General features: G+C 35.4%; 2 protein-coding genes across 9 annotated transcripts in view; one reads left to right on the top strand and one right to left on the bottom strand.

The window, feature by feature from the left end:
• LOC123527426 (NACHT and WD repeat domain-containing protein 2-like) overlaps positions 1-6,063 on the top strand; it is a 30,223-nt gene extending 24,160 nt beyond the window's left edge. Inside the window, exon 12 of the mRNA XM_045306868.2 lies at positions 480-6,063. Coding sequence (XP_045162803.2) covers positions 480-4,160 — 3,681 coding nt within the window. The 3' untranslated portion in view covers positions 4,161-6,063. The remainder of the gene's footprint in view (positions 1-479) is intronic.
• Positions 6,064-11,827: 5,764 nt separating this feature from the next.
• LOC123527428 (tripartite motif-containing protein 2-like) overlaps positions 11,828-25,431 on the bottom strand; it is a 63,059-nt gene continuing 49,455 nt past the window's right edge. For 7 of the 8 annotated variants that reach the window (XM_053523354.1, XM_053523356.1, XM_053523355.1 and 4 more), the window contains 2 exons: positions 22,126-23,929; positions 11,828-17,473 (listed from right to left, as the gene is read on the bottom strand). In XM_053523354.1, the coding sequence (XP_053379329.1) occupies positions 17,470-17,473; positions 22,126-23,929 (1,808 nt within the window). In that variant the 3' untranslated portion in view covers positions 11,828-17,469. Of the gene's footprint in view, positions 17,474-22,121; positions 23,930-25,431 lie in introns of those variants that run through there. The other variant, XM_053523359.1, reaches the window with a different exon arrangement.

Consider the following 25,431-nt stretch of genomic DNA (forward strand, 5'->3'; position numbering starts at 1 on the left):
ATAGTTGTTACTATTTCATTTAGATTATTTCTGATGAAAGGTTATTTCAGTCAAAATCTCAAGTCACGGTTCCAGGGAAACCACAATATTTAGTAGCCAAACTGAATCAGACCCCAGCTTCCCAAATTTTAAGTTGACATTATTTTATTTATTTCGCGCAAAACAAAATGTTATAAATTTCTAGCTGGAAAAGGGGAAATATAGATATATTTTAATTTAGCAAATTACTGTCAAGCGAAGCTGCAGAAAAAACATCAGTCAGAAATTGTAAACAATTTTTCAGTATCAGAAGGTTTAGAATGCATATTATCACTTTTGTCTTATGTTTAATTCTTATATTACTATTTAAGTCAGAACGAGGTTTGTGTTTGATTCATAGTTACTTATTCTTAATCATGTTGTTTACATGTATTGATCAAATTATCCGTTTTGTTGGTTTTATATTTTTCATAATATGCTAGTATCCTTGAAAATTCCAGGTTCCAGAAGAATTTGAAGAGCTTAAAGACCTTTTCCCTGAGCTTTTGAAACTTGCATCCAAGGAAAAGCCTCTTGTTATAATTCTGGACTCATTGGACCAGCTAGCAAGAGACCATAATGCGTACAAATTACATTGGGTACCACGGAAACTACCTCCTTTTGTGAAATTTTTTATCTCTACCTACACAGAAGCTTCAGAGTTGATCACGACTTTGAGAAATGTTTACTTAAAAACGTCATTCATCCACGTTCCAGTATTTTCGCAGGAACTCAGTGGTCAGGTATTGAAGGCATGGCTCAAGAAAAACAATAGGACTCTCACTGATAATCAGTTTTCACTCATTGAAAAAGCATTTATTAAGTGCACTTTACCATTGTTTGTAAAGCTCACGTATGATCAGGTTCTTGTTTGGCGATCGTATGCTCCACTGGATCAGTGTATATTGAGTTACACAGTACAGCAGAGTATAGAAACATTGTTCTCGCATTTGGAGAAAAAGCATGGTACTGTTTTAGTGACGAGAGCATTGGCGTATGTCACTGCATCCATGACAGGGATCAGCGAAACGGAGTTAGAAGACCTGTTGTCATTGGATGATGATGTTCTGACAAATGTTTTCCAGATTCATATACCTCCATTACGTCGAATTCCGCCTTTACTTTGGGTACGAATTCGGCATGATATATCACAGTATCTTGTTGACAAAGAGGTTGATGAAGTTCGTTCCTTCTTTTGGTACCACCGTCAGTTTTTTGAAACAGCTGAGAAATGTTATTTGTCAGAGGAGAAATTCAAGCAAGAAATTCATTCACTGATGGCTGACTACTACCTCGGTAAGTGGGTGGGAGTGAAGAAACCCTTTCGTTATACTCCACAGCAAATGAAACGTGTTGGTGCAACATCTCCTGAGAGTGAAGCAGATCGCAAAATATCTGCTCAGCCAATGATATACAGCCAGGACACAGATGAACTGAATGTCCGATACAACAAAAGAAAATTAAACAAGTTGCCATATCATCTGTTTGAAGCTGATAGACACCAAGAACTCAGATCGATATGTTTGTTAAATCTGGAGTGGAACCAGACAAAACTTAAGGCAGTATCTCTACAGGAATTGCTCTTAGATTTAGCCATGTTTGGAGAAAAGGACGGTATTTTACACAAGGCCATGAAAGCATCACAGTCAGTATTAAAGAAATTCCCGCAGACGCTTGCGATGGAAATATCAGGTCGTCTGCTGGCTCTGCTTCAAACAAATGCCAGACCAGATGAAATCAAGCTTTTAGAAAATTCAATGACAGTATGTGCCCGGGAATGTAACCTAGTACCATACCAACCATGTTTTGTTATACCAAGCGAATCAGAGATGTATACCATAGAGAATGACAGGATACCTTTTAATCCAAACATATCAGAGATATCAAGTGATTCAACGCACTTTGCAACCCTTTCTAAAGAAAATGATCTGCTGATTTGGGATGTGTCCAATGGGGAACTTGAAGCAAATATAAGTTTGATGGGAAAAGATGAAGGGACATTAAATGTTATGTCAAAACCATCTGGAAAAGATCTTTTGATCGTAGGAACTACACATCAAATGAAGGCCAACACAGTATACATTGTAAATTTCAAAAACTGTGAATTAGAAAAAAAGCTAGAACTTGACAAAAAGTATACCAAAATTGTATTTTTTGATGATTTGAAATTTGATATCACATCTGACCGTCTGCTAGTTACAGTTTCAAAGCAATCAACTGATGTATTTGATAGAGAGTCAGGCAAGCTTTTGCACGAGTTTGATGGAAATCCGGATGAAGCAATCCTTATTGCTGATGACCAAATGGTTCTTCTTCATCCAAAGCAGACAAATATGTACACAATATACAAAATGGACACTTTTGAATTTGTGTATCAGATTTCATGTAGGGAAACTCCGAAGTCAATTTTTGTCAATGAACAAACTAATCTTGGATGCATTGTTGCGGAAAAAATGAACAAGGTTGAACTGGTGAATTTGAAACAAGGTTCAGACATTGGTCAAATTGTCGGAACAATTCACATGAACAATACGAGAGATTTAAAGATCCAGAGAGTTCAAATGATAAAGGACCTTTGCTTAATCACAGGGCTAGATTGTTTCATTTTATGTGATTTGAAGATGAAAAAGGTCTTGAAAGAGATAAGAATACCACAGACATATGAACCTCGGTACCGTGTCCTTGAATTCAAGGCTGCTCTGACACCAGATTTAACACATATCATAGCAGGGTACGATAAGCACATCCTCTTATTCAGTGTGGAAACTGGAAAGATAGTGGACTCTATTGAAGCCACAAAAAGCCGAATTATACATCTCCACATTTCACCTTCTGGAGAGCTCCTCATTACAACAAACAGCCGTAACAATCGTGTGACAGCCTGGAACATCAAGTCGCTGAAGAATAAACCGAGACATTATCAACCATTGTCTATGAGTAATTCAGCAAGATACTTGTGCATGGATAAATACGGCACTACAGCCGTTGTTCGCAGTATGAATTCAACAGAGTTTGCTGTAGTTGATATAATATCAGGTCAAAAGCGGTGCGAAATTTCAACTGATTTTGAAGCCATGACACCATGCATCACTGAGGATGGGAAATACGCTGTTCTGAGAGAATATCATTCAGACAGCTGTCTGAAAATCTGGGACACGTTTTCAGGCAAGTTGGTCAGCACATTACCAATTTCGAGTCTAAGTCTAAAGGCATACGTGCTTGGAATTAAACCAGAAAATATGGTGATCTTGACAGAGTCGGAAAGTGATGGTCAGCATGCATTGACCTTTTATAATCTTCCAGCTGGAAATGAAACAGGAGTTAAATTACCATTTGGCAAGTTCAATATGTTGCAAGTTTTCTTTGCTGACAATGACAGGTACCTTATTGTTGGCATAGAGGAACAACTTTATCCGGGTGTGAAAATCTATTCAAGGTCATATGATATTGAAACAGGGAAGGAAATTCAAACCTACGATAAAATGCATCCAAAACATATTCAAATGATAACGGCGGAAAGTGACTGCTTTCTTGGCCCTCGCATTCATACTGACGGGAATGGAAAGGAATCATGGGAAACTGTGGTACTAAATATAGAAACAGGTGATACCATGGTAACTTTTACAGATCTGCCTGTAAGTACACTGCGAGTTGGATGGGAAGGCCATTATGGAATAGACAGAGACAGAAATGTCTTTGACATAAAAAAGGGTATCAAGTATTGTCAATTTGATTCTCATTTAGGAGAACAAAAGAAAAGTGTTCCAAGACCGCTACTGACTACAGACGAAAAATACGCACTTTGGCTTGATGTTACGACGGGATTAGTGAAAGTTGGGAGTATAGAAAATCATCAGGTGATAGGCATTTCTCCTATCCACAGTATCCCAATGAATATGGCAGTGACACAAGACAAAATTATTGTCATAGGTTGTGAAGATGGCAGAATCATGATGTTGCAAATGGTGGTAGATGATAAAGAAGCAAGCAACAAGTTAACCAGAGTTTTCAAGCGTACACAGAAAAAAGCCGCCAAAGTGAGTGAAGATTCACTTAAAGCTATACGAAGGAGCAATGATGATAAAAAACCTGTCAAGACAAAGAAAAATGAAAAATCTAGTAAGGCATGCAATGTTCTTTAACAAGACAACTTGCACAAGATTATCAATCAAGGAGCGGATGCATTTGTCCACTGGTGTGATGCTGAGCAACAACATCTTGGGTTGCGATTTTGATCCTTCATTCACCCACAGTCATTGACTTCAAAGCTAGGTCCGATGTATGGTGCTTTACATCATACATGTAATAGACTACGGCACTGAAGACTCCTTTGACTATCTTCTTGTCTGACTAAATGAACCTTTAATGACAAAAATTCTTATGGATGAGTTGCTAGTGCAGGACAACCAGGGAGACTTTAAACAAACATTGATACACACAAAATTTATCAACCATGTAAACAGCAGTTACGGTAACTTGCTTTCATTTGTCTGTATCCAAACTTTCAAATCTGGTGGAAACATCATAAACTGTAATACTGATAGAAAGTGTTTATTGATATTCTTTTATTGGATTTGTGCCAAAACATATTAAGATATCTGACGTTATACGTTATTTTCGTTTATTGTCCAGGGAAAGAGAAAGAAAGAGATTTCACTTTATAATGCATTTCATTTAATTTTTTAGATTTAGTTTAATTTCCATATAATTTGTACATCTTTTAGTTGTCTGATAGGGTAGCCAATGTATTTATACTAATTTTAATGTAATTGAAATTCAGTTTCATACGGATTTATTAAAGGCATTTTTTATTTATGGGTAATGATATAGTTTTTCCTGTTTAGGACGATGACATTGTCATCTTTTTTAATGCAGAGGTGATATAAATTGCCTCCCTTCAATTTTATATATTTTGTATGTTACTAAAATTATAGTATATTTTAAATATTATTGTTTTCACATATTTATACATCTTTCCCCTGTCCATCATTTTTCATAAGCCAGTGTTTGTCAAAGTTATATCAACATTTTGTCTTCATTCTACGAAACTGTGCTAATATTTATTTTATGTGTGTCGTATAGTAGGGTTATTATATTTTTTTTTACAGTAGCTCGATCTGGGATGTTTTCAGCTCAAGTGGATTTTTGCCATATTGGATTTCATGAGGCGCGCAAGCGCAGAGTGTCATCAACCTTGCAAAATCCATGAAAACCAAAAACAAAATCCCAGATCTAGCTACTGTTATATTGTCACTTTTATTATATACCTCAACCATTTAGTTTGTTGTTTCAAATGTGTATCAATGTTAAAATGAATCTAAGTGAAGTTTTTATGTGCGCTATTTAAAGAACTGTGTCAGGTCATGCATATTAATGAAAGTAGTCTGGCAGCATACAATACAAAAGGTACAATACGGAATTTAAAAGGTACAATATGGAATTTTTTCTGCATGTTCATATTTAATTGTGAAATACAAGCCAGTGTTTTACAGAATTTATATAGGTTTATAATAAATTTAATCCTGGAATTTTTTCTTGTTCAGAACTACACTTGCACATTGATTAGTACTTAGTTAATGTTAAATATAATGGAAATTTCTGACAGCTAATTTTTAAGTTGTTCACCATTGAAATGCATTTTCAAAATTACTTTAATACTCAATAAATATTCCAACTTGTTTACCATTAAAATGCATATAATGAAAGATTCATCTCTTCTCTTGAACATCATATTTTGTTTTTCACTCCTATTTGCACGATTCTTATACTCAGTGAAATAAACTTATTTTCCAACAAAATTTTTTTAGCTGTCATGACTGGGCAACCAATGCTCAACATTGTTGCATGGCCCATTTGTCTTTTTTTAAATGATTGTTATTTATACCACTGTATAATTTATACTGTAGGTTTCTTTAGAAATACATTTCAACTTTTTATTTTATCTTGTTTATTTATTAGTTTAATTATTTATGAAAATACTTAAGATGCAATTTTACTTGACTGTGATAAGATTTATTGTAATCAAATAAATTTTAAAACAAAAAAGGCTTAGGTTTTTAACTTGATGACCAGAGTTTCACAGATGTTACACTGTTTGCTATTTAATGCCACATCCTGTGCTAAAAAGGGCCAAATTCAGTCAGGATAGCAGTTTCCAGATAGTAGAGCCTTTGTTATCACTCTTTCGTCGACATCCATGTCACGAAAGTATTGCATGTAAGTAGGTTTCTCAGCAACTATTGGACCAAATGCTTTTAAACTTCACACATATCTTCACAATCATAAGATGACCTCTCAGGACAAGTTACATAACTCTAGCTTTTATTTGTCAAAATTATGTCTCTTTTTACTTTAGAATTTCATGTTTTTAAGTTTGGCATATGACACTGAATCAGATGTTTTTATTGAAACATGGCTTAAATCCGTTAGAGTCAATTAGACATAAGCAGATTGGACAAAAAGGTTATGTTTACAATCATAAAATTTGTGTCATAATCAAGTTATACCATGTTTTCTGAGAAATTAAAAACATTTTACAAGCTCCTGGCTAATGCATTAATTTTGTCACTTTAGGGTACATGTAATACCAGTAGGTGTCACTGGGGATCTGGCCTCTTATATGCCATGCAATGGAGAGGGTAGTTGTGTTTGAATATAAACTGTAAAACATTGGATCGGTTAAACCTATATAAAATTACCATATTTTGGTATCTTTCATGTTAACTTATTACAATTATCTGCTGTTTAAAAATTTTTCTAAACAGATATAATCTGTATTTCTTAATTTTACAATGAACCTATTTTTGTCAGTTAAACAAAGAAGGAAATGATGCATTGTGCATTTTGCAATTCCTCGATAACCAACATTGTGACACTGATTCATTCTTAAGAATAATCTCCAGTGCTTGGTCCACATGCAGATAAAGGTACACAACCATGATAAAACAAATGGATTCAGCAACACCAGAGTTACGTTATCCTGGTCAACACCGATAGGACAGTATTAATAAGATTATGAAGATTTTATCACTGACGTCCATGGGTACCCTCTGCAGACAATTCTAAGCAGATATACTTCAAAGTGCAACTCAGGAGATTATCTGTGGCCTGTTAGTTTACGAATGTTAGCCTTTAGAAAGTTTTTTTCAAGTGATAATGTATCTTCAGAAAAGGAAGATCTTGGCTATGGGATGTTAATGCACAGAAATGCAAGTTCTGTGAGTAATGGCACTTTGACAACAGAACATTTAAACAGAACCAGAAGTGTGTCCATTACCTTTGAGCAAGGGTTCTGAATCCTGCATCTGGCTTATTATGGTGATTTTTTGCCAAGTTATTTGGATATCCATCTATTATTGAATACAGAAGTTATAGACTGAACATGAAAAAATATTGGACCTCCAAGTGTAATCTTTGAGCTAAGTGTCTTGCATGCGATATATTGCTGTCAAGTCCGCTTGCGGAAGTGAAGACATAGTCATCCAAATGGATGTTCGGTGTATATGCGTTAGTGTGTTAGTGCGTTAGTGCACGTGTCTATCCAGATTTGTTTGTCCGGACCACTACTTTGACGTGCATGGAGCAATCTTATTCATATTTGGCATGAATGTTAACTCAATGAGACGGAGTCATGCGCGAACCCCAGGTTCCTATTACATAGGTCAAGGTCACACTTAGAGGTCAAAGGTCTTGTCAGATCTTGTCCGGGCCTGAACTTTGACATGCATTGAGGAATCTTGTTTGTATTTGGCAAGAATATCTACCTCAATGAGACAGAGTTTCATGCACAAACTATAGGTTCCTATCTCAAAGGTCAATGTCACAACTAGGGGTCAAAGGTCATTTTAGAGTCTGGACCATAACTTTAAGTATGTAGAAATCTATTTTTTTTTATTTGGTATTAATAGTCATCTCCATGAGACAGAGTGTTATGCACAAACCCCAGATCCCTATCTCAAGGATCAAGGTCACACTTAGCATTTGGCATAAATGTTTGCCTCACTGAGTCTGAATGTAACACACAACTCCTAGACCCCTACCTCAACGTCAAGGTCAAGGTCATACTTTGGGGTCAAGGGGAATTTTAGGGCTTGTCCGTGCCGAAACTTTGACATGCATTGAACAATCTCATTTTCATTTGGCCTAAATGTTTGCCTCAATGAGACGGAGTGTCACACACAAATCCCATGGCAGGCCCCTGCCTCAAAGGTCAAGGTCACACTTAAGGGTCAAGCGTCATGTAAGATCTTAGGCCCTAACTTTGACATGCATTAAATAATCTTTATTTTATTTGTGGACTTGAATTTTTTTATTGATTTACTTCCCTCTGTTGCAATTTTTTTTTTTTTTTTTTTATTGATTTTACTTCCCTCTGTTACTATAAATAGCATATATTGTAACTTTTTTTATTATTGGCCATAGGGAAAAACTGAGACCACTTTTATTTGGTACAACATTATCATGTTCAAAATGGATGGTATCTCAAATTTTTGGGTGTATTTTGACATATCTGTACCTGGTAAAGATCCTTTTTGTGAACGTAGAACTTTTTGTGTGGATGATTGTTTCTGTTAAAGAACTTTAGTCGGGTCAAGATATTGAAATGAAACTTGTTTTAATTGGCAGAAATGTTTGAGTCGTCCAAGTTAATTTTGATATATTTCATTTTGTACATGAAATTTCAGGTTAAAGTTTTACTGCACTTTTACTATATCTTTGCCATGACTAAATTGATTCGATTCAAAATTAAAATAGTTATTCCACATTATCACCCTCATCATATGACACAAGGGACATAACTTTTGCTGTTATATTTCACGAATTATGGCCCCTTTTTACCTTAAAATTCATATTATTTATGCGCGACCATTATATCTTTGTTTTTACTAAATAAATTTGATTCAAACTTAAAATAGGTCTTCTGCATCATCGTCCTCATCCTATGACAATGTCAGTAACTCTGGCGCAAATATTTCATGTTCCCCGTTTTACTAAGAATTTCAATTTAATATTGATGCTTTTTACACCATATCTCTGTTGTTACTAAATATATTTGATTCAAACTTAGAATGATCGTTCCACGTTTTCACACACATCAAATGACCCCCAGTACATTAATCGTTCAGAAATGTTCCGTGAATTATGTCCCTTTTATACTTTATGTTTTGATACACTTTACCACTATCTCTGTTATTACTAAATATATTTGACACAGATACAAACTACTGTCCAATATCTTTATCCATATCAGAGTCATTAAACACTCCAGTGACAGCTCCGGCTTCCCAAGATCTGCCCTATTTCCCTATCCAGCATCGAAATTGTCAAGCACGCTGTTTCTTGGGACAGCTCTTATTGATGTTTCCACTACATAGTCTACATATAGAAAAAGTGACTATAAACCCTAGCAAATATGTATTACCCAAAATACATTTGTGTAAAATCATTTTAAACTGAGTCAGCAGTTTCTGACAAAGACACTGTTAAAGGTTCCACTATATAAATACAGGGAAAAATGACAACGCCCCCTTGGTTTTGGACAAATCAGAATAATTTCAACCAGCTTTGTAGAGGGTCAACAGAAGATTTGGGTGAATTTTGAAATTGAGCCTGCGATATTTAATTTTTCCACTAAGTCACTGTACTTGGTTTCATGACTATGCGAGATATTTTTTTAAGATATATGTAACGTAAGTTTTGAAACACTGTATTCTTAACTAAGTCAAGGATAATAACTCTTGTCTAGCTGAGATACATTGGACACACACTTTTTTTTTTTTTACTAAGTCACCAACCAAAACTCTGGTCTTGCAAAGTGAATTACAACAAGAGGGCCATGATGGCCCTATATCGCTCACCTGTTATCATTGCACTTGAGGACAAGAAGGTCCTCAGAAAAAATATCAAAGTCCAAAGCACAGGAACAACAAAGGGAAAAAATTTAACCAAAAAGAAAAAAAAAATTCTTACAAGGTATAGATATGTCAAAATACACCTAAAAATTGGAGGTACCATCCATGTTGTTCCACAGAAAAGTGGTCTCGGTTTTTCCCTACGGCCAATAATAAAAAAGTTACTAAAAATAAGCTATTTATAGTAACGTAAAAGGGAAGTAATTAAAAATAAAATATTGTAAGTAAACAATGAAGGATCTGCCAAATAAAATCTGTTGACATAAATGAAATTTCAGATCAGTATCTTCATTAGTTATGGAGATATACCCATTTTAATTTGAAATAAAGGGAGGTAATTTGACATAAAATCAGTCCATAGTTATCTACCCTGATTGTCTCAGTCCAACTAATAACAATAATGAAATTTCAAATAAGTCCTATAAGTACTTACTGATATAAATCCATTTTGATTACAATCAGGGGAGGTAATCAGATATAAAATAACTCTGGAACCTATGATTGGATCTGATTTGTCATGGAATCCAAGATTTATTGTTGTTGAAGATATTTTGGAAGTTTGTCTCAAATAAAACCATAAATGAAGTATCTATATGGCTGCAAAAGCCAAAATAGCCAATTTTGGACCTTTAAGGGGCCATAACTCTGGAACCCATGATGGAATCTGGCCAGTTGAAGAAAGGAAGCAAGATCTCGTGGTGATACAAGTTGTGTGCAAGTTTGGTTAAAATCAAATCATAAATGAAGCTGCTATTGTGCAGACAAGGTCAAAATAGCTAATTTTGGCCCTTTCAGGGGCCATAATTCTGGAACCCATTATGGGATCTGGCCAGATCAAGAAAGGAACCAAGATCTTATGGTGACACAAGTTTTGTGCAAGTTTGATTAAATTCAAATCATAAATGAAGCTGCTATTGTGCAGACAAGGTCAAAATAGCTAATTTTGGCCCTTTCAGGGGCCATCACTCTGGAACCCATAATGGAATCTCGCCAGTTCAAGAAAGGAACCAAGATCTTATGGTGATACAAGTTGTGTGCAAGTTTGGTTAAAATCAAATCATAAATGAAGCTGCTATTGTGCAGACAAGGTCAAAATAACTCTGGAACCCATAATGGAATCTGGCCAGTTCAAGAAAGGAACCAAGATCTCGTGGTGATACAAGTTGCGTGCCAGTTTGGTAAAAATCTAATCATAAATAAAGCTGCTATTGTGCAGACAAGGTCAAAATAGCTAATTTTGGCCCTTTCAGGGGCCATAACTCTGGAACCCATAATGGGATCTGGCCAGTTCAAGAAAGGAACCGTGATCTTATGGTGATACAAGTTGTGTGCAAGTTTGGTTAAAATAAAATCATAAATGAAACCACTATCGTGCAGACAAGGAATTGTTGACGCGCGCACGCACGGACTGACGACGGACGATCACAAAAGCTCACCTTGTCACTGTGACAGGTGAGCTAAAAAGACTTGCACAAAGTCACAATAATATTCCTATGTTTCATCCTAGGTTGAGACAGATGCAATACAATCTTTACAGCCCTTTTTATGCATATTTTTTACTAAGTCAAGGGCTGTAACTCTGGTCTAGCTGTGTGAAATCCCAATCAAAACAGAGACTGACAATCCTGTGAGGTTTGACGGCTGGGTCAAAATGTTTTTGAGATATGCACGACAAAAATTAGGACGATGACACATGGACAAAGGTAAATCTAAGTGCCTCAAGCACAGAAGGATGGACTGTTATTGATCAAAACAGCTCACCTTTCGCACTTTGTGCTCAGGTGGGCTACTAACACACTGCACTTTTGGTTCAGGACAAGCGTAACAGGAAGACCCAGAGAAAATATTAAATTTTCAGGTTGGGTGGATAATTAAATGAAACTATAAATGAAGATTGATTCATATTGATTTTTTATTTTGTTGTTAACCAAATACTACCCATTAAGAAATAAGAAATTGTACACATAATCTGCATATAGAAAATATTCACACAGATAAATAATTTGCAAACAAAACAAGCTATTTTCACACTACTACAAGAAAACTTCATTTCACACATGCCTCATGAAAATTGCACATTATCATTAGATGTATGACCAGAAAACAAAACAATATAGCCATAGCCATAGCATAGCCATAGCCATAGCATAGCCATAGCATAGCCATAGCCATAGCATAATCATAGCCATAGCATAACCATAGCCATAGCATAACCATAGCATTCATTTGTAAAACTTGGAACTTTGAAAGAAATTCCAAAATTACTTAACAGGTTATCAAGGTTGAGATTTCAAAACGTGTATATATAGAAAATCACCTAATTCTAACACGACCCAATTTGTTTAACTATTACAAAAGAAGACTGAAAGTGTGACGTTATTATGCAATACAATCACTTTTTGTAAGTTACAATTATTAAAACATAGTGCCAAACATTATACTGATGTGCTGATCATTTACACAGTACAGAACATGAAAAATGTCATCAAGGATGTAGGTAGTGATCATTGATATCATGTTAGTTTAGAAATAACATATCTCTTAATGGTGATTTTCTCATGAATAAAATCATTGTCATTCAAATGTATATCATAATATCACTGGGGCTGCATCTTTGTGATATAATAACTAATAAACAACTGTTTGGGATATCTTACTTCTTCAACAAAATAAAGAAATCAGCTCAAAATTTTATAGTAAGTCATCGAATGATAACTTGAAAAGTATTTTATGATCAAAATTATTTGTCACTGAAAACCTAAACAATTACTAGAATCGCTATAAAAACATTGAAAGACCTAATTAAACATGAAATACAACTGTACATCCAATGATACAAAGTAGCAAACACACTTGAAAAAGGTAGACTAAAACACAATGTGCTTCGTTTTCAAATAGGAGCAACTAGCCGTTTTAATATGCTGATACAAAGTTTATCTTGCCTTAAAAAAGTGTCTGGCATTTCCACTGGTCAAGTACATAAATTTTCTACATGCATTATTTATGTTCAAATACAACAAATAAGAACAGGCAATTGGAAAGATACAGCACTGGAGATTACACATTTTTTCCAATTCCGTTATTAAAGAAGAGGGCAATGTTGGTCCTGTATCACTCACCAGAAACATTTGTGCCGCGCCATGAGAAAACCAACATAGTGGCTTTGTGACCAGCATGGATCCAGACCAGCCTGCGCACCTGCGCAGTCTGGTCAGGATCCATGCTGTTCGCTTTCAAAGTCTATTGCAATGAGAAAAACCGTTAGCGAACAGCATGGATCCTGACCAGACTGCACAGATGCGCAGGCTGGTCTGGATCCATGCTGGTCACAAACCCACTATGTTGGTTTTCCCATGGCGCAGCTCATTTCTGCCAAATGACCTTGTAAAACTGGCCTGTAGATTTAGAGAACATTTTCAAGGCATTTCCTGGAGTCATATACAGAAAACTAGACCCAGGTTGTTTTTTTTTTGACAAATCCAGATGATTTTTATTAGTTTTGGTAAATGGTCACTTCTGTGAAATAATTCATAATCAGACCAGTGGTTTTGGAGAAGATGGCATTTGAAGACTTTTCTATAGTTCGCTCTAGCAACAGTGTTTTTTTTTGACAAATTAAAATATGATGTACAATCCTTGTAGGTCATCAGAGCATTCATACAGTTTAGTTGCATAGACTTTAATCTTAGAAAGCATATTTTCCACATTACACCACATAACCATTATGTTCCTTAGGTATTGTGACTTGTCATTTTTACATTTTTAAAATAACTGCTCATTGCTGAGGTATTCTACATCTTAGAGCTGACTACAATGATGTTTATTCAATGTCAGGCACCAAACTAAGATATATGTTCTCATATATGTTTAACTCATTTCCAGATATAGTTCAATAATTGCTTGCCAAAACGATGACATTACTGGTATGTAAAGTTAGACAATCTAAATCATTACAGTATTTCCATGGCATATAGCTCGATCTTGACAACATTTCTATGTACAGTTCAATATCACATTCTGAACCATGGCGGTAATTAAATGTGTAGTTCATTTAAATAACTGTCACTAAAACATGACAGTATTTCCAATTTAAGTACAATTTCAGACTCTGAACCATGGTTGTATTTCCATTTTAGTTCAATTTCTGACTGAGCCACGGCACTATTTCCATTTAAATTTCAATTTCAGACTGACCATGACAGTATTTTTCCATTTAAAGTTCAATTTCAGTGAATTTCAAATTCAGACTTTGAGCTACGACAGTACTTCCATTTAAAGTTCAATTACAGACTGACCATGGTAGTATTTCCATTTAAAGTTCAATTTCAGTGAAGTTAGATTTCAGATTTTGAGCCATGGCAGCATTTCCATTTAAAGTTATATTTCCGACTGACCATGGTAGTATTTCCATTTAAAGTTCAATTTCAGTGTTCAAAGTTAAATTTCAGATTTTGAGCCATGGCAGCATTTCCATTTAGAGTCAAATTTTTGTGAAGTTCAATTTCAGACTGAACCACGACAGTATTTCCATTTAAAGTTCAATTTCAGACTGACCACGCTACTATTTCCATTTAAAGTTCAATGTCAATGAAGTTCAATATCAGACACTGAACCATGGCAGTACTTCCATTTAAAGTTCAAATTTCAGACTCACATAACAGTATTTCCATGTATGGTTCAATTTCATATTCAGAATCGTACCAGTACTTTGATGCAATAAAGGCAGTCATGACTCAAAGTCAAAGTTCAAACTGCAGAGATGACATGTTCAAAATGGCACCGATTAGGAATATCATCTATACCACACAAAATACTATATATCTATTGCAAGATGTACTAAATGGCACAAGAACATGCAGAGAAGTTTGCTACAATATGTAAAGCAAACTATTATAAATCAACATTCACCATTATAATATACACACTCAGAAAAATGGTGTTCTCAGTTCAAATCTTACAAGTGCATAGAGTAAAACATTACAGCATAAATAGCCCATACACCAGAAACTTCAATTAAAATCTCATAACAGGACAAATTTTGTCCTTACAATATTGTTAAATGAGTTTTAGAAATAAACATCGTGTGGAGTGGTGTTGGGAGAGTGGGGGAGCACTGGTCTTGAAATAATAGGATGTATAAACATTTATTCTTTTACACAGATAAATCCAAAATTGTCTCATGATCTAGTTATATTCATGCATATAATTTTAAAAGTAATCACCTTTGTGTTAACTTGCATACTTTATAATAACCACACATTGTATTTGTAAGATGTTAACAAAAACTGAAAAAATACAATCTCTTAAAATAACTTATCAAGGTATAATATTCCTACTTTTACTGCTAAATTGTTAAAAACATTGTCAATAAAAAATATTTAATGAACAGTCCCTATTGTTTATGTACATATATAATTATGTTATATAATGTAATTGTATGAAAACGTTGTTGTTTGCAATATCTAAAACAGGGAATGCTTGGCAAATGTTTCACACTTGTTTTACAGACTGCCTTTCAAGCCCTTACTGCCTAATGTTGATACAACAAATAATTTTAATAGTTCTGGGCCCTAAGGTAACAAAATGAGTTTGGAGACTAGTCTCAAATCTCCTGAGTATCTGATTGGTTGATTCTGAGCTCAGATTTGAAACTGGCCAATGGAAAGGTTGCATTTCAAGACTGCTCTTCAAAACCTCGGAACTAATTCTCAGTTCCAGTTTTATTGAATTATGGACCCTTGTCAGTTATTGTTTAATGCCATAAATATAGTAAAGCCTAGAATAACAACTGTATATCTAAAATACGGTTCTAGACAAAAATATCCATGTATTTATAGATCAAACAGGCAACTTGCCTATTTCTGAAGAAAGATGTTGATATCTAAAAAGTATGTGTCAAAATAATTTTCTCCAGATAGGTACAAAATCTTTAACAGCAACAAAAACACTCAGTTCATAACTTTTATGTCTTCAAATTAGAAAAAAAAGAAAACAATTCCTGATCATGGTGATTCAAGTGTAGACACAGAAATAGGTAACATGATAACATGGTAATGAATTTAACACCGAAATGTGGAACTAATATGCAGGCAAAAATTGAAGACAACTTCTCCTCATTTACAAATTTCATCAACAATTCATACACCCAGTTCAGGTTGACCAATCAAAATTGCTGTAAGAAAAAGAGAGAACTTTCTATTGGTTAACAAAATTATCATATATGCAGTAGCCAATCAGAAAACATATTCTACAAAACATCATGGATTTCAAAATCCAACTGAACTGACTCTGTTGAGCTCTTTTTAAAAGGTGAGCAAACAAAAAAGCATAACTTTGAAAATACATAAATATAAACAAACACATACCTATCAATATCAGAAGAAATGGTCGAAAACTGCATAAACAAACATCAACTGCCATGAAATTAGAAAACATTTTTTAAAAAACTTTCCGATCAGTCATTTAGAATATCAAAATATTTTTTTCTACAAGGTTAGCAATTTAGATAACAGTTTCAAGTGTATTAAAAAACAATGAGCTGCGTTCAATAAACGCTTGATGCCCCCGGTGGCATCCTTGTCGATACAAAGCAACCAAAGTCCAAAACGAGGTCAAGGTGATGTTTGAAGATGAGGAATGGTCACAGGTTACATCTGTATTAGTATCAATTCATTCTTGTAAGTGGTATTGATGCTAGACGAAACGGTCCCATTTGGTTAACCAAGAGATGGCCCATATAAAGCAACCAAAGTCCAAAAAGAGGTCAAGGTCAAGGTCAAAATGAGGTCAGGTGATGTCTGAAGATGAGGAATGGTCACAGGTTATATCTGCATTAGTATCAAGTCATTCTAGTAAGGGGTATTGATGCTAGACGAAACGGTCCCATTTGGTTAAGCTCGTACGGATGGACGACGAACAGACAGATGGACAGGACAATCACTACATGCCTCCCGCATCAGTAGATGCCGGGGGCATAAAAAACAGATGTTAAATTGTAATTATTTTATTTATATCAGTTGACATTCTATACAAAAATTTTACTCCAGTTATTTCTGCGGTTGAGTATTTTGAAAAGTTAAAAACTGCCAAGCATTTCATTTCTTTTTTACTTAATTCCTAATATTCAGGTATAAAAAAAATATGTAAAAAATATCAAAATTAAGAGCAATGCCTGTAAAGCTTACAATAGTATAAAACAATCTAAAGACTGGCCATACAATAAGACTTGTATATCTTACAAGTTACACCTATATGAAATCTTCATTTGCACAAAGCGTACAAGTTTTTTTTTTTTAAAAGTCTTGCTGTTTTTACAAATAGGTCATCACTATTTTTGGATAAAAGTATTTTACAACAGAAGCAGTCTAAAGTTGTCTTCCTTGCATAAAAAAAACCCACAAAACACAACAAATTAAGTGCATAATAGATGTAATGCCATGTCAAGTTTCCGACTGGATCAATTTCTGTACTGTGGAAAACGCCGTGTGCTATGGTTGAAGCCTTTTGGTGATCTGTCTGTGACTGGTTTTTTCCCTTTGCACTACCTGAAGAAATATGGAAACAATTCAAGCTTTAACAATAACCGAGAAACCAAACTCATGTTTCATTACAAAGTAAAGAAACAGTTCAAGGGTATTTTAGTTTGTATACTTCAGACCTTTACTTTCAAACTAAAGTGTGGGTGTGGGATCTTGCAAAGTTCTTTTTAAGATCCTTCAATCCATAACAAAGTTAACCTTTAGCCTGCTGGCGGCCTTTGCGACCAGTGCAGACCAAGATTAGCCTGCACATCCGTGCAGGCTAATCATGGTCTGCACTGTTCGCTATTCAGTCAGTAAATTTTCAGTGAACACCCCTTTGAATAATAAATGGTATTGCCCAAATTGAATGATGGACCTGTTCATTTTAGAAATTTAGCAGGGTAAAGGTTAAAGAGAAGATAAAATGTTGGAGAAAACTTTTTCAACAGCAGAGCTATTTGACAAAGCAAAGTGTTCATAGAGTTCATTGTCAGTTTTCATCTGGTAGACGAAAGTAATTGTGTAATGCCAGATCCTTCCTTAATCTTTACCCCACTATATTTCTGAAATGGACTGGTCCATCATTAAATTTGGGCAGTGCCACTTATTATTCAAAGGTGTGTTCACTGAAAATTTACTGACTGAATAGCAAACAGTGCAGATCATGATTAGCCTGCACATCTTGGTCTGCACTGGTCGCAAAGGCAAAATCACTTGCCACCATTAGGCCAAATGTTAACATTATTGTATAAACCAACTTTCTAAATATGCAGAAGGGCATACTTTTTTGAAAATGAAGATTAGGTTCAGACCCTGGCCACATGCTTAGCAACACATCAAGTTGCTAGCAAAAAAGCTTCGAAATTTATCAGATGCATCAAGGTCACATGCATACCATACCAATAAATATTTGGAGGTGCTTTAAAAAATCTGCCGTTTTGTTATTATTTTTAATTCTTTGCACTGAACACCACACACTTAACATTCATGACTGATGCTGCAAAACTTACCAATCAATATACAAGAGCTGTTTGTTATACATATAATAATGACCCCCATTAACCCTTAGCCTGCTGGTGGCAAGTGTGTGTGTGTATGTGTGTGTGTGTTTGGGTTTAACGTTTTTTTCAACAATTTTTCAGTTATATAAACGATGGTATCTACTTGTAGCAGTGAGCACAATGCCCAACTTTATAGTGCTGCCTCACTGGAATATCATACCGTAGACACCTGGCATGATACCCCACCCAGACACATTATATTGACACTGGGCTGACCAGTCCTAGCACTATCCTCTTAATGCTGAGCGCCAAGTAACATTTTTTTACGTCTTTGGTATGACGCGGCCATGGATCGAACCCACGACCTCCCGCACTACGGTTACTGGTGGCAAATGATTCTGCCTTTGCTACCAGTGCAGACCAAGATCAGATTGCACATCTGTGCAGTCTGATCATGATCTACACTGTTCATCAATCTATCAGTATCGTTTTGGTAAGCATCCCTTAATTAGTTAATGGTACCGTCCAAACTGAAAGATGGAAAAGTTCATTATAGAAATTTAGCAGTGAAAGGTCTGGTTATGTAATTATTAGTCTCAAGTACAAAGGTATGAGCCCCAAAGGGTTTAGTAACCATTTTTCTGTCTTGATATCACTGTGACCTTGACATCTGACCTAGTGACTTCCAAACAATAGGGCTCATAGAATGACCAAATGTAATCATTCTCTGAAGTATGACAACTTTCTTGATTGGGAACTGTTTTCAGTCTCATGGTCACAGTGACATTGACCTTTGACTTTCTGACCTTCAAAACATTATGGGTCATCTACTGAAAAAGCATTCATTTTACAAATTCTGACAGCTATATGCCTAACTTTGCCCAGTTATTGGTTAGGAAGTTTTCAGTCTTAATATTACTGTGACCTCTGACTCAAAATGAAACAAGAGCTGTCCGTAAGACAGCCAAGCTCGACTATTCGAAATATTGTCACAGAAGCAGGAAATTATTACCCAAAATGTTAAATATCAAAAGAGTATTAAGTTCGAAAGGGGACATAATTTGACCAAAATACATATCCGAGTTATGGGACTTGATGCTATCAACTAGTTTTATAACCCCGAAGAAACATGTTAAGTTTCAATTCAATATCTGCATTAGTTTTGGGGATAGAAACTTGCATGTAAAACTTTAACCAGAATTTTCTAAGTCCAAAAGGGGGCATAATTTGCTCAAAATACATGTTATGAGTTATGGAACTTGACCCAGTGAGGTTGGTAATTGACCTAGAAAAAGAATAAATAAGTTTCAAAGCTATATGCCTTTTTGTAATAGCTGTATGTACTTGCACGCAAAACTTTAACCAGGATTTTCTAAGTCCAAAACGGGGGCATAATTTGCCCAAAATACATGTCAGAGTTATGGGACTTGGTGCTATCAACTAGTTTTATAACCCCGAAGACACATGTGAAGTTTCAATTCAATATCTGTAGTAGTTTTGGAGATAGTTACTTGCATGTAAAACTTTAACCAGGATTTTCTAAGTCCAAAAGGGGGCATAATTTGGCCAAAATAATAATAATAATAATAATAATAATGACTTTATTTATTGAGGCAACACTATTAGGCATGCCCAATCTTCCAAGTGGGCCTCAAAATTATGTACAATATTTACAAATAGATTTCAAATACAAATTGACAATAGCATGATTACAACATTCTAAGCATATGTTACGTTGTTCATTTTCCAGTTTGTTAAATAGGATCTTTTGAACTGCTCAAGACTGTTAGAATTTTTTACTTCAAGAGGTAATGTGTTCCAGATTTTTGGTCCCGAGTATTCAAGGGATTTTCTGTACAGTTCTAAGTTTGGTTTAGGTACTTCAAGACATTTATTTGATTCTGATCTTAAATTAATGTAAGGATTATGTACAAATTTAAATTTACTTTGAAGATAGGATGGACTAAGATTGTTAATTGATTTAAAGACTAAAATTGCTTTCTTATAATGCAGTCGTTCATTGAATTTCATCCAGTTCAGCTCTTTAAACAAATCTTCAGATGGAAAATAAAAACATTTATCAAGGATGATTCGAGCTGCTCTTTTTGAAATTTTGTAACTTTTTCCATTGAATCCCTGTTGCAATTACCCCAAATCGTGCAGCAATAATCCAAGTGGGGTAAAATATAAGCATTAAAGAAAAGTTTTCTCTGGGGAATATCTAGGTAGCATTTTATTCGTTGTAAAAGATAAAGTAAGGAATTGCATTTCTTTAGTGTGTTATCAATATGATCTTTCCAGCTTAAGTTATTACTGACATGTACACCTAACAGTTTTTCTGATTCTGTATATTCGACAGTTTCATTGTTGAATGTAAGAGGCGATGGGTTCAAAGTATCTTTATTAGTTCCTCTTGATGAGATAAACATTGCTTTGGTTTTTTGTACATTAGCTGTCATATAATTATGCTTGCACCAGTCCTCAATTTTAGAGAGTACAGACTGTAATTCAGAACTGATTTCTTGTTTGGTGTTTCCAACAACAGTTAAGGTTGTATCATCTGCAAAAATATCAGTGAAACAGTCTTTCAGATGTTGGGGCAGATCATTAATATATAAAATAAAAAGCAGAGGGCCAAGCACAGAGCCTTGATACATGTCAGAGTTATGGGACTTGACCCAGTGAGGTAGGTAATTGATCTAGAAAAAGAAAAAATAAGTTTCAAATCTATATGCCTTTTAGTAATAGCTGTATGTACTTGCACGCAAAACTTTAACCAGAATTTTCTAAGTCCAAAAGGGGGCTTAATTTGGCCAAAATACATGTCAGAGTTATGGGACTTGACCCAGTGAGGTAGGTAATTGATCTAGAAAAAGAAAAAATAAGTTTCAAATCTATATGCCTTTAAGTAATAGCTGTATGTACTTGCACGCAAAACTTTAACCAGAATTTTCTAAGTCCAAAAGGGGGCATAATTTGGCCAAAATGAAGGTCAGAGTTATGGGACTTGGTGCTATCAACTAGTTTTATAACCCCGAAGACACATGTGAAGTTTCAATTCAATATCTGCATTAGTTTTGGAGATAGTAACTTGCATGTAAAACTTTAACCAGAATTTTCTAAGTCCAAAAGGGGGCATAATTTGCTCAAAATACATGTTAGAGTTATGGAACTTGACCCAGTGAGGTTGGTAATTGACCTAGAAAAAGAATAAATAAGTTTCAAAGCTATATGCCTTTAAATGATAGCTGTATGTACTTGCATGCAAAAACTTAACCAAGGTGTGACGCCGACACCGACGCCGACGCCAGGGTGAGTAGAATAGCTAGACTATTCTTCGAATAGTCGAGCTAAAAAGAAGAAAAATCAGCCAATGAAATTTGATCACTATAGGCCTAAGTATTTTCTGCTTATTGATTGGATAACTCTATTGACCTATATGAGCAGAACAATATATCCCTTCTGCAAAAGGGGTAATAAAAATGTCTCACTTTATATAAATTCTCAACTTTATTTTACATCTGATTTTTCTGTTAAAGTATGGAAACCTTTTTGTTATACTTTGAAATGCTTTGCTATTAAAATAATCATGAAAGAAAATGCTTGTGAAAACCATTTCAAACTTTGTATTGTTTAGACATTTCTATCATTTTCAATTTTATATCATTTGCTCACCTGTATCTAAACTTTTTGACACAGTTGTTTCCAAGGTCTGCTACATATACATGATGGTCTTTTGTTACAGCGAGTCCACTAGGACGTTTCAACTTGTCCTCGAAACTGTCTATACAGAACATCAATTTTCCACTCGAATTCAAGACTTGCACAAAGCCCCGACCTTTTTCAATACGGGTGGCTAAAATATAGCCTGAAGAGTCAACAACGATCCCGCCATAGTCGCCTTTGGACTGATTCGGAACTTGGCGGGAAAATTTACCATCCTTAGTGAATACTTGAATTCTATGATCCGCTACAAGGATTTCATCACATTTTCCTACAGTCACGGCGGAGATGTTTCTAAACTGTCCCTCCCTTTCCCCTTTATTTCCGAAAGTCGTCAACAACTTTCCTGACCGGTCAAATATGAAAATTTTATTTGCTCCAATATCGGCAATAATAATCTCATCACGCGAATTAATCGCAATATCAATCGGTTCTGCGAAACAGTCATGTGTAAATTTGTTCAAAAGTTCGCCTTCTTGTGAAAGGAAGGATACTAGTTTCGTTCTCCAATTCACAACAACAACTTGATTGTCCTTTGTAAGAGCAATGCCCATCCCACTTTGATTTTCGAACCCCTCTGATCCAATATGGCGCACAAAGTCCCCATACTCGTCAATGACCTTGACTCTACTGTTACCCGTATCAAGAACATACACATTCCCATCAGAATCCCCCGTCGCTACTCGGAGCGGCTGCATTAAGCCATCCTCTCTTGTTCCTCTAGTTCCATATCTCAACACCGGATTGTTGTGATCAGTTACACTAATTGAAAATGGACTTCCCTTAATTGGTCGGTTAAATATGCCTATACACATTTTATAATTTCCCGACTTCGGGGGAACGTAATGAATCTCGTAGGTACCATCATTTCTATCTTTGATTTTGGTATCTATCACATCTCCCTTGTCATTTCTGAGATCGGCTATCACTGGATCGGAGCCACTAACTCTGGGGTTTCCATGGTAATCAACTGTAGTTATGGTAACACACGATTTTAGATGTGTGATTGCTTTGCTAATCTTTGCGGAACAAAGGGCAGGGAATGTTGTACTAACTTTAATACGACCAAGGTTGTTCAGAGCATTTGATATGTCTCTTAAAGCAGTGTTATGTTTATATTCATAGCGCATGAAACTATTCTCCCGCGGTTCGGACAAAGTGCTTGTCGAGTCAAGCTTTTCATTCAGATCACTGATCTTCTTGGTTATGTTGCGGACCTCGACCTGATATTGCAACCCGTCACATTCACCTTGAACCTTTTGTTTTTCTGACTGAATCAAATCTAATTGCTCTTTCAATATGGTTTTCTTCTCTTCGCGTATCTTCCGCACCATCGATAAACATTCCTGTCTTCTTTTGTCAACGAGAGAAATGATATCTTGAAACGACCTATTAATATTTTCCATGGTACGTTCCACTGAATTCTCAAGCTGGTGTGCTTCAGTGGAGACATTGTCAAACGCATTGTTCAGGTTTTTGATACACAAATGAGCCTTGTACAGCAATATTTCTGACATACGTTTAATTGCTATCGAGAATGGAATGACGGTATGTTCACTGGCTCCTCGTCCATTGTGCTCCTCTCCCGTACATTGCAAACAGAATACTGAATCACAGGACTCACAGAAAAGTAGTTCCTCTGCAGCATGTACGGAGCATTTCGGAATGACATCACGACGCTGACGAGACATTAGGTCCAGAAGTTGGTTGACTATAAAACTTGCAGGGAAAGATATGACTCCACCTCGTGGTATACCTGAAACAATTACACAGAAATCGTCTTTACTTTGTTTATTATTAATCACTTCCAAAGCTGCTTTGTTTTTGAAATGTTATATCTAGACATGGCAAAAAGGTGCCATTCCTTAACATATCCTGGTCAGTTGGTGATGAATCTTCTTTCAAATATACTTTATATACACTTGCTACAAAAAACAAGAGGACCATCATGGTCCTGAATCGCTCACCTCTTCCCACATGACCTAGTTTTGAGTATGACGTCGTTTTTTCTATTATTTGATATAGTGACCTAGTTTTTGAGCTCATGTGATCCAGTTTTGAACTTGACCTAGATATTATCAAGATAAAAATTCTGACCAATTTTCATGAAGATCCATTGAAAAATATGGTCTCTAGGTTTTTCTATTATTTGACCTATTGACCTAGTTTTCGAAGGTACGTGATCCTGTTTTGAACTTTAACTAGATATCATCAAGGTGAACATTCTCACTAATCTCATGAAAAATATGGCCTCTAGAGAGGTCACAAGGTTTTTCTATTTTTATACCTACTGGCCTAGTTTTTGACCGCACATGACCCAGTTTCGAAACTGACCTAGATATCATCAAGGTGAACATTCAGATCAATTTTCATGAAGATCCATTAAAAAATATGGCCTCTAGAGAGGTCAAAAGATTTTAATAATTTTAGACCTACTGACCTAGTTTTTGACCACAGTTGACTCAGTTTCAAACTTGACCTAGATATCATCAAGATGAACATTCAGACCAACTTTCATACAGATCCCATGAAAAGTATGGCCTCTAGAGAGGTCACAAGGTTTTTTATTATTTGACCTACTGACCTAGTTTTTTATGGCACGTGACCCAGTTTCAAACTTGAACTAGAGCTATCACTAAAGGTGATGAATGTACCCCCCGCATGCACTGACACAGTACATTGCAATTTGACGCACACAAGATTGCATAATTATGTGGACTGTATATATATATAGACTGTATGTATACAGTACAGTAACAAAAAACAAAGTCCCATAACTATGCAGAATATTTATCTAAAAGAATGTAACATGCACCATGCACAACTAGGGTTGGTACTGATCACTTGTGTGAAGTTTCATTAAATTGTGTGCAAGGGTTTGGTAGATTAGGCACGCACAAGACTGCATATGCAGACTGTATGTACATAGTATGTTAACAAGAAACAAAGTCCCACAACTCTGCAATTTTTGTCACTGAAAGAACCTAACATGTCCCGTGCACAACTACTGTTGTTACTGATCACTTGTGTGAAGTTTCATTAAACTGTGTCAAGGAGATGAGGAGAGATGGTGCGCACAAGATTGTGTCTATGTATATAGTATAGTAACAAAAAACAAAGTCCCATAACTATGCAAAAAGTTTTTCTAAAAGAACCTAACATGCCCCATGCACAACTACTGTTGGTACTGATCACTTTGTGAAGTTTCATTAAATTGTGTCAAGGGGATGAGGAAGATGGTGCACACAAGTTTGTGTC

The sequence above is a fragment of the Mercenaria mercenaria genome, chromosome 14 (assembly GCF_021730395.1).
Source record: "Mercenaria mercenaria strain notata chromosome 14, MADL_Memer_1, whole genome shotgun sequence".
NCBI lineage: Eukaryota > Metazoa > Mollusca > Bivalvia > Venerida > Veneridae > Mercenaria > Mercenaria mercenaria.